At 35.8% G+C, this 10561-nt stretch overlaps 2 protein-coding genes across 2 annotated transcripts; one reads left to right on the plus strand and one right to left on the minus strand.

Moving 5' to 3' along the window:
* Nucleotides 1–832: 832 nt before the first annotated feature.
* On the plus strand, nt 833–6259 carry LOC112022324 (pre-mRNA-splicing factor 38). The gene is made up of 7 exons (XM_065766327.1): nt 833–990; nt 1214–1426; nt 2751–2872; nt 3018–3108; nt 3260–3386; nt 3890–3960; nt 5422–6259. Exons 1-7 carry the CDS (start codon nt 914–916, stop codon nt 5903–5905), a joined length of 1185 nt encoding a protein of 394 aa, XP_065622399.1. The 5' UTR covers nt 833–913; the 3' UTR covers nt 5906–6259.
* Nucleotides 6260–6599: 340 nt separating this feature from the next.
* Nucleotides 6600–10253, minus strand: LOC136064500 (uncharacterized). Its single transcript, XM_065766326.1, has 2 exons — nt 10061–10253; nt 6600–9441 (listed from the first exon to the last, which is right to left on the minus strand). The coding sequence occupies exon 2, from the start codon at nt 7905–7907 to the stop codon at nt 6885–6887; it is 1023 nt and encodes a 340-aa protein (XP_065622398.1). The 5' UTR covers nt 7908–9441; nt 10061–10253; the 3' UTR covers nt 6600–6884.
* Between the last annotated feature and the right edge of the window lie 308 nt (nt 10254–10561).

Below are 10561 nucleotides of genomic sequence, written 5' to 3' on the forward strand. Positions count from 1 at the left end.
ATCTTATAAAAGGCAACTTATACACGACTTCAATAGGGGTTTGATTTTGAAGGCTATTGCCATGTTCTTAAATTAGAGAATATCATAAATATATTTATTAGCTTAAAATTTTAGTTTATACACAACTTCAGTTGAAATTTTGAAAGCTATTGTCCTGCACCTAAATTAGAGAATACCACAAATTCATAATACGTGTTATAACTTTTCCCAATAATTTATATATTTAGACCACTTAAGAAACTCGAGAGAAAACATGGGGATAAAAAATTATAGAATTTCTCTTAAAAAAATTATTTGCATCTATATAATTAAACTAATTTACATCCATATTTATATACAATGAGAGTTTCAAGTACTAAATAAATGAAATATATAAACTCTAACCGTTCTAATAACAATGATGAGAAATTGCTTCCTAAAAAACCAAAACAAAACAATTATTAGAAGGGAGCATTTAAAAGAATATTATAAATTGCTTCTACAAGAACAACTACCTCCTAAAATACCGTGCACCCTTAGCGTGATAGTTTTTATATAGATACAAAATTCTTATGTGGTAAGGGGTAGGAGCCGGGTTCAAGTTTTCAAGAATGAGTTTCACACACATATACACTTAGATTAGACTATATTAGAATTTCTATCTTATATTAAAAAAAATAAAAAATTAAAAAAAAGGTGAGCATTTGTTCATTTACAATTGGGCTTGGGATTCATTCCTAGCATATAATATTCATAAAGCCCAGTTGGGCTTTTGCTCTTCTCTTACAAAGCCCAACACCACTCCCATTTTCGAACACGTTGCCCAAAACGCACCGTTTTTCCCTCCTCCCCTAAACAGATAAATCTCTCTCTCTCTCTCTCTCTCTCTCTCTCTCTGTGTTAGGGTTTGAAAGCTTTTGCGAGGCCAATAGGAATGGCGAACCGTACGGACCCAGCGGCGAAGAGCATAAGGGGGACGAACCCACAGAACCTGGTGGAGAAGATCCTGAGGTCGAAGATTTACCAGAACACGTACTGGAAGGAGCAATGTTTCGGTCTCACGGCGGAGACGCTGGTCGACAAGGCCATGGAGCTCGATCACCTCGGCGGTACTCACGGCGGTAACCGCAAACCGACGCCGTTTATGTGCCTCGTCATGAAGATGCTCCAGATTCAGCCCGAGAAGGAGATCGTCATCGAGTTCATCACAGAACCTGGTGGAGAAGATCCTGAGGTCGAAGATTTACCAGAACACGTACTGGAAGGAGCAATGTTTCGGTCTCACGGCGGAGACGCTGGTCGACAAGGCCATGGAGCTCGATCACCTCGGCGGTACTCACGGCGGTAACCGCAAACCGACGCCGTTTATGTGCCTCGTCATGAAGATGCTCCAGATTCAGCCCGAGAAGGAGATCGTCATCGAGTTCATCAAAAACGACGATTACAAGTACCACCTCTCTCTCTCTCTCTCTCTCTCTCTCTCTCTCTCTCTCTAGTTGGTTATGGTTATTGTTTTTGGAATTAATGGATTGAGAGATAAAATTAGGGTTTTAAGGGGATTGTGATTCATTTTGATGGAAAGTGTGTGCGTGTAGTGCTTATAATTGTTGCTTTTAGTAAAAAATTAATGGATTGTGAGCTAAAATTGTAGTTATAAGGATATTGTGATTGATTTGATGGAAAACGAAGTGTTATTTGTTTGTATAGATGGTGTATGGGTTTTGATTTTGGACTGAGCTAAAAACTAGAGTTATAAGGTGAGTGTGATTAGAGTTGATGGAGAATGAAGTGTAACATATACAAATACGTTCTCGTGCACGCATAAGTAGGGTTGGATGTAGTTGTATCTTGTTTGAATTGTTTTTCTTGCTTTGTGAAACTTCTGTTTGGTTGATGAGAAAGTGGAGGAAGAAGATGGAAAAGTAAATATATTGGAGTTGCAAAAAGATATGGATATATAGACGGTGAAGTTTTCTATTTAATTTTTTTAGTAATTTCTGTTTTAGGGATAGCTGCTAAGGAAGTAGAGGGAAAGGAAAAAAAAGAGGGAATTTTGGGGTTCTTGCGGTTGCTGTTGATTTAAAAATTTTATTAAAAAAAAAAAAATGAAGAAGAAAGAAAGAGAAGCTGTATTTCAGACTAAAAAGAAATGAGGAGGGAATTTGGTGATGGTTTGAGTTGATTAGGTTTTGAAAATGCTACTTGTCAGTTTTGCAGAAATAATAGTAAAATGGAAAAGTAATAAAGGGAAATACTAGGATCTAATTAGTATCTGACATCTTAATCACAATGAGCAAAAGACAAGCTGATTTAAGTGAATTTTTTCCTTCATGCCATGTTTTGAGGGGTTGGTATTGAAATTTGGAATCTTAAGAAATTGGCAGCCCTGATTTATATTTTTTTGTAGAGTGGGCCCTGCAATATCATCCAATTCCATGCTTCTGAATATATATAAAATAAATGACGAAGAAATATTATTCTTGCTTTGTGTTGTTTGGATTTAGAAATTTTTTGATAGAAGGCCAACTCAACTAGAGCATTTTGTTTTATTGGGGTTAATGTTTTTCATGGAGTTTATAATAGCATTTGGATGCTGAAATGGAAATATGGAAAATAAATAAATAAATAAGATACACATACATTTTTAATACGATCATTACTTTAATTTTCAGTGTGTGTTAGCATGTTGGTTTCACTTTGATTTTTGTAGAACTCCCTGTGAAGTGCTATTTCCCTTGGGTTTTAACATCTTTCAATTCTGCATTGTGCAGATATGTGCGGATACTTGGTGCTTTTTATTTGCGTCTTACAGGAACTGATGTTGATGTCTACCGGTACCTAGAGCCTCTGTATAATGATTATAGGAAGTTAAGACAAAAATTACCTGAAGGAAGTAAGATCCTCAACATATTTCTGGAATCTGCCATGATTTCTTTCTCATTGATGCTTTTGACTTCTATTTGCTATTATTTTCATATGCATTTATAAATTTCATGAATACACTAACCTACCTGTGTTTTGCCTTCTAATTGTGTTAGAGTTCTCTTTGACACATGTGGATGAGGTTATTGATGAACTTCTAACAAAAGACTATTCCTGTGACATTGCTTTGCCACGTATCAAGAAAAGGTACTTGTGTATAATTAAAAGTACGATTACTTGACATGTATTTGTGAATTTGATCTCTTTTGTAGGATTCCTGCTGTAATTTTCTGTCTTCATTTTGTTTTCATGATACTCTTTGAAAATGTGTGCTTTATGATTTTCTGTATGCCTACAGATGGACTCTTGAAACACTTGGTTCATTGGAACCTAGACGAAGCGTTTTGGAAGATGATTTTGAGGAGGAGGAGGAGAAGGAGGAGAATGATCAACTTGATGGTTTAGAAGATGAGGCTCATGAAAAGGTTGCATTTCTTTCATTCCTGTTTAACTTCTGTTTTTGATAAAAGGTTTTGGAGGGAAGAAAAGTAAATGGAAGGATACATAAGTGTAATATCTTGTATGGGAGAAAAATTATGGAGAGAGAGAGAGAAGGAAAAAAAAAAGAAAAAAAAAAGAGTGGGTTAGTGATGTATTAGTTTGTCACCGCATATAAAGAACAAGTGTTTCGATATATTTCCCTTCTATCTCACACATAAAATAGAGTCAGTTCGCTATATCTCCCTCTTTTGACTAACAAACAACAGAAGCCAAAATTGTCTCCCTTTACACCACTATTCATCCTAAGAGAGTATTGTTAGTTTTTACTCTTCCTGATGATAGGTCCTATCAGTTACTCTCTCTAAGGATACATACTATTAGTTTCTCTCATTCCTTCTCTAAACTTTTTGACATTATGGAAAAGAAATCCTGCTTGTAATGTTTCTTTCCAGTCATATGATTCATATTTTGGTGTAACTTCTAGCAGGATTATTACCGTGGGCGAAGCCCTGCCAGGGAAAGAGATAGGGACAGAAGACGCGACCGTGACAGATACAGGTAGAGTTATTTTTACACTTCTGGTTTCTGATTTATTTTGTGCAATATTGAATGAATATTAATTTTTTTTATTATTATAGGTCCTTGTTTAATCGTCTTTTGTCTATGGATGTGTTGTTGAGATAGACACCCATGTCTTTTAACAGAATGTTTATTTTTTCCCCTAACGGAAAAGCCTTATTTTTTTTTATTTTTTTATTTTTTCCCAGTCAAGTTGTCCTTATTTCCCATTTATAATCCTATTTGTAGCTTATGTCTCTTTGTGATTGGTCTAAGTGAGCAAGGTTGGGTTTGTGCTCTTCATATTATCTAATTGCATGGTTGGTTTCACACATACCACTTGAGGTGGTTTTTAGTTAAATTAAGTTACATCTTACACATGCAAGAGTTCCTACATAACATGTGAAAGTGATCTGCATATCACAATTTGACATGCTTTGGTTTTTTTCCAATCAACCATTTTGTATGTTATCCAATTCCACAGCTACCTTAGAAATGATAAGCCCTCAAATTACTGGAAGCTGTTGCCCAAATGTATGCATCTATGTCAATGCCTGTGTCATTAAGGCCTTATGTTTCCACTATGGCATTTAAAGCCGTTTAGTGGCGTAACAGTGCTTCCTATAATAATATTTCATGATCCTGCCAGGTTTCTTTGCACTGACAGTGTGCAGCGAGAAGTATGATGGATCGTACATTACTATTTAAGTGCAAATGTGATATGGTCGTCTTTGCTCTATCTCATTTAGAATTGGAATAAAATCTATTTTATGTACAATTGCTTTACAGCTCTTATTTTTGGAGAGTAGTGCAAAGTTCTGCACTGCTTTTAATTTCTTTCACAATTAGGTAACTACTCCACAGTATTTGTTGCTATAAATCCAACTAAGGTGAAATGGTGTCCTATTTTTTGGTTTTGAGAAAGGGGGGTGGGGATGGGTAAGCCATTTTCTTAATCAATAGGGTTGGATATAGGCCTCCTTTTTACCTATTTATTTATTTTATATGAATTCTTAGCTTATACGTGAGTGAGCATATTTGGACACAGTTTGTCAATGTGTGATGTAGAAGCTTATATCATAGTGTCAAGGAAGCTGTCATGCAAGAACATATGATAACAGAGGCAGGCACACACCCACCTTTAAATGGTTTGCTTATTGACCCTTTCACCTTTTTTCCAATTGCGTGATAATTGAAGCTACTATAGTGGTTAAATGGCTTCCTGCAGCAAAGGTATTTTGAATCTGCCAGTTTTCTTTGTTCTGTTATTGTCCAGAGAGAATTATGATGGATTCAGAGTGTAGGTGTGTTTTCATGGGTCATCAATTTTCTTCTATTAGTGTGTGAGACGATTTCATTGCACTTCCTATATTTGTAACCGATGAAGTTTACCATATCTTCAATCCTTAAAAGATGTTATAAGTTTTTGAACTTGGTCATTTTGTTATTCCTGTTTCACAGGGAACGAGACTATGATAGAGACTATGACAGAGATTACGATAGGGAACGTGGACGTGGACGAGATAGGGATAGAGACAGGGACAGAGACAGGGATAGGGACAGGGACAGGGATAGGGACCGAGACCGTTACCGCTTGCGAGATGAAAAGGATTATGGTCGTGATAGGGAGCGAGATAGGGAGTGGGAAGGTAGGGAGCGGGAGAGGCGAGACAGGGACCGTGGCAGGAGGAGGAGTCACTCAAGAAGCCGAAGTAGGAGTAGGGATCGGAAGGATCGTGAGGGTGGGGAGCACCGGAAGAGACATGCACGCAGCAGCACCAGTCCCAGAAGACGGGATGGAGCTGAGGAAAATGGCACTCGGGAAGAGCCTAAGAAGAAGAAAGAGAGAAAGGAGAAGAAAGAGGATGGGACAGACCACCCAGACCCTGAGATTGCTGAAGCTAATAGGCTGCGTGCATCCCTTGGGTTGAAACCGTTGAAATAGATGCTAGTAGCGTAGTGTGCAAGTGATCATTTTCTGTTAATATGGATGGATATATAAAGTTTGTGGGCCGTTGCTTGTAGCAGCTGGGATTGCCAGTATTGAATGTATGTTCTAGTAAGTGGCAAATGGATGCCAAGTACAGATCTTTCATATTTATGCCCCATTGTGTATGTTTTTTCCGTCACTTTAAGAATCAAACCAGTTTTGCCAGCATTCTTATATTTTTGGCTTCTGCTTTAACTGTAGTCAAAATGTTCTATTATTGCTGACGAGAACTGCATACTCATTGTGGGCTTCAACATTATTTTTTCTTTTTTTGAGAAAGATTGTGGGCTTCAACTTGATTATGAGAAACACTTGCTAAATTCTAAAATCCTGTTATTTAGAGGGATAAAGGGATTTTGCAGCATTGTATAGAAGTTTATACTATCTCTATTTAAACAAGTCTTTGGTGAGAAACAGAACTTGGGTTCATTGCGAAGGTGAAGGACTCGTCTGGCTTATGGTGGGTTTGGAATGTACGAAACATAACCCCTCAAATGATATGTAAAACAGGTAAGAAAACAATTTAAAAACAAGATCGTAGCCTTGTATGGAAACAAAAAAAAAAAAGAAAAAGAAAAAAAAAAAAGGTCCCTCTAATTCCCGTTAAATCCAGTATAAATTTAATTTCAAAGGAAAATCTGTATATATATTGGACCAATACTTTCAATGGAATTTATCCAGAATAGAGAATACCAGCGATTGCCAACTGATCTACAATAATTCTTATCTTTGAGGAAACGGTTAGAAGATCTACCACATAATTCTAAGAACAGCAGAAGAAAAACAGTATGGAAGCTACGACCTGATATTTTTTGTGAAAACATTACCATTGAACATACTTCAAATAAATTAATACTTGGACTCAGCTAAAATTTGCTAATCCTGGCATAAACAAAGATGAAATGAAATGAACTTTCAGCTCCTAACCAAAGAACTAGGAACTTCCCCTATAATCCTCACCAAGGACCTCTGGTAACAAAATGCCATCTTTATCATACTGAAGGGTACCAGAAAAACCAAGAGGCCTGCACTTCTCTCCCATTAGAATCCTCTTCTTGCATAGTTCCAACTCACCCTTCTCTTCTTTATCTTTGCCATCATTTTCTTCTTCTGAGCCTCGTTCGAATCGCTTGTTCATTTTCTTTCTCAAGGACCTTGCCACCCTCAACTTTTTCCGAGTGGTAAGTATTTTTGACGGAACTCTAATCAAGTGGCCTGAACTTCCCTGCTTTCCAATCAGTCTGAAACTTGTGGTAACACCACCAACTGTTCTACAATTAGGTGTACTACACCCATCACAGATGCTACAGCTATCATTTTCCTTCTTGATATTGCCTTTGATGAAATTCTTTCTGTTCTTCCTATTAAAAAAACTAGTGAAAGACAAAAACTTTTTCGTGGGTAGTTTATTGGCCACTCTTGGTTGAATTGAGCTTTTTACCTTACCATTCCGCTTCTGCATTCCTTCTTCGTTTCCAGAGTCCAACACTTCCTGCATTGAATGTGACTTGGAAAGTGAAAATTTGGATGCACCCAGAAGTGGATGACCATCCCCACAATCCAAGTTGTTTATAGTGCTTTCAGTGGTATCTTTTTCAGACTTCAGTGTCTCTGATCCCACCTTGTTCATAGTTGTTTTTCTGTAAACTTCTTCATTTCTGTCATTGGAAGAGCATGCATCTACTGATTTCCTTTTACCCATGACACCCGAGAAGACTGAGCCAACTTGTTTAGCCCATTTCTTCTTGTTCTTGCTGTGATCATCTTTGCACTGACGACACCGTTTTTGCATGATTTTGGCTATCAACTTGGGGACTTTGATCCTTATCTTCGGTTTGAAGTATGACATTGAAAGGTTTGATGACATAGTAGGTTTCCTTCTTCTTGTTGTAGTGAGAGTTCTACAAATGATAGTGCTTGCTTCTTTAATTTTCTTTGTGTGCAAAGAAGCTGCCATTGTTAGTGACCTCGAAAATAAGGGAGGAAATGGGCTTTGCAGATTGCACTCCAATAAGAAACAGCTTTCATGAGAAGTGGAGTACGAAAGCGTGAGAAGTGGGTGGAGGGGTTCCTTATTTTGTGGGATTCATTTTACAGGCCTCACGGTTGCTTTTCCGTTTTACTCGCTTGCAATTCCCTCAAAATTGATTTGATTAGGGGGTTTAAAATTTGATTTGATTATGAGTTAGAACTCTCTCTCTTGTTTAGTCACCGGAAAAAGTTTGTCACCAAAATCCTCGAGTTGATTGCCAGTTTTGCCATAAGTTACTTAATAATAAAAAGGTAACAATTTTCACATTTGCTCATCAGTGGCACCCTTTTTGTTTATATTCATTGAAAACTTATCGTCTCAATGATTTTAAATATATATTTTGTGAAAAGAGTTGTATTTATAAGTTTATAGAAGACAATTTGACAATTTATTTTATGCATATATTTGGGACTCCACAATCACATAGTTACTTTTTGTCTTTGATCACTAGGTCCAAATTCATACTGACCAGTGGTCACTTCTACAGTCCATTTTTTGTAATTTATTTAATTACAAAAATTAAAAGAACAATTATTATTATTATTATTATTGTTGTTGTTGTTGTTGTTTACTTGTGTTTATATTTTTAACAAAAGAAGTCTACTAACCCCACAAAGTATCCAGACTGTGGATTCATTATTTTGGGATATGGCGTAAACCTGAAGGCCCCAAGTATAATCTACCATGTGTTCATGGGTTAATTGATCATTTAAGGTTCAACTTTTACATTTTTTTTATGTGACAAATTATGGATTAATGTTCATAGTTCATACCAAAATAAAAATATGATTTTTTTTTTTTTTTAAGAATCGAAAAAAGTATGAATTTAAACATAGGTGTAAGCAAATTTACATATGTAAATGAATTTGGTATGAAGGGGTAGTAAATGACATTTTGTAAAATCAATATATATATAAATATAAAGAGAGATGGATTTAAGTTACACTTAATGTAACTTCACAAGAATTACACCTTTTGTGAACCATTGATTATTATTAGATCTAAAACCTTATATATGGGGTGGGAGAAGGTGCTATCTGATCACAACACAATGAGCATATTATGAGATGCCAACGACAATGATAATGTCATACAGTAAATTAGACATGCCTGAGATATGTTATATCTGAAACAATGAATAAATTATTGGTATCTGCCGAAAAACAGTTCTAATAAATTTAGCCAAGAGCCTTGTAACTCAATTAGTGACTCATAGTATTCCTAAAGGTGACGTCCAAAGTTCAAGTCTCCCACCCCCAACTATTGAATTATCAAAAAAAAAAAAAGTAACTAGGAATAATTACAGTGATAAACTGGCATCTTATGAATTCAAGAGGCAATTACAATGGAAGAGAACAATGTAGCTATTCAACATGTGAAAAGAAAAACCATTTGTACACTGATCAGTTCAGCAGTTTCCCACCCATATTTTTCCTGTTTTTGATTCAGCACCCAATGCCTATTATGAATTTACAAGGAAGCATGAGTTCAAACATCATTCATATGGGTGTAAAAGGTTTCATTTGAAAAGTTTAGATGGATAGATAAGCTGTCAACAACAAAATTAATAATAGTGACAGAAAAAAGATTGCACCACAAGCTAAAATTGGCACCATTTACTAAAAGATTTAGAAAATGAAGTACTAGAACATATATTCTCCTTTTGATGTTGTCAACTTGTCATATTTTTCAACTCTACATAAAGAACAATTCAACTAACTAAATTAATCCTTTCAAAAGAACAACGGGCAAAGTAATACAGGGGATCCAAATACATAGGAAGCCTAAAAAAAATTTCATAACTCAAAAAAGAAGCACACAAGAATCATGATTTTGAGCCAAAATAAAAATCATAAGAACCTAGGCTAGCTGGGAAAAAAAAAAAACAGATTTTTTTTACGGTTTGACCGCTTAAAAATTCAATCAAAACCCATGAAAATACCAAAATCCAGCAAAATCCATACCAAATCAACAAAACCCATACCAAATCAAGTGATTGATATCTAAAAAATAACCCAAACCCATTAAAATCTCAAAATCCAAAATTTGGGGAAATAACAAATCATAAAAGAACACACCTTGAGGTTCGGTGCGGTAGCCCTAGCCCCAAAAATGACGAGTGTGGTGGCATATGGAGCTCCGGTGCTAAGAGGAGAGGAGGAAATGAGATTTGAGGTTTAGGTGTTTAGCTCTTCAGGTTTGTCGTGTATTCGGTTTGCGGATTGTAAGGTGTAATTGAGTTATGGTTGTGTGTTCTAATGTGTATTGATTTTTCAGCAAAGTGATGATGTGGCATTTATTCATTGGTGGCGTAAAACCTCACTTTTGCACCAACTCCTGACTGAAGTTAATCTCAAGCTAAAATTATTGAAGGAATAGGGGTCTATTCATTGCTCTTCTCATTACTTCTTATTTCCTAAAAACTAGATATGAAGTTGAAGACTCAACCAAAATAATTACATGACTATTGTCTCAAATTATTTATTATGTTAGGTCTTTGATGAATTATGTTGCTTCTTTTTGCTATCTTGATATTTTTTTTATGCTATTAATTAATATATTCACTTTCTAATTCCTTA

Source organism: Quercus suber, unplaced genomic scaffold (assembly GCF_002906115.3).
Source record: "Quercus suber isolate HL8 unplaced genomic scaffold, Cork oak 2.0 scaffold_699, whole genome shotgun sequence".
NCBI classification, from domain to species: domain Eukaryota; kingdom Viridiplantae; phylum Streptophyta; class Magnoliopsida; order Fagales; family Fagaceae; genus Quercus; species Quercus suber.

Excerpts from the sequence above, each read along its gene's own strand:
- LOC112022324 (XM_065766327.1), top strand. The coding sequence starts at position 914 with ATGGCGAACCGTACGGACCCAGCGGCGAAGAGCATAAGGGGGACGAAC. Across the intron at positions 3,109-3,259 it reads TTGCCACGTATCAAGAAAAG|ATGGACTCTTGAAACACTTG; the intron begins GTACTTGTGTAT and ends GTATGCCTACAG. Across the intron at positions 3,961-5,421 it reads CGCGACCGTGACAGATACAG|GGAACGAGACTATGATAGAG; the intron begins GTAGAGTTATTT and ends CCTGTTTCACAG.
- LOC136064500 (XM_065766326.1), bottom strand. The coding sequence starts at position 7,907 with ATGGCAGCTTCTTTGCACACAAAGAAAATTAAAGAAGCAAGCACTATC.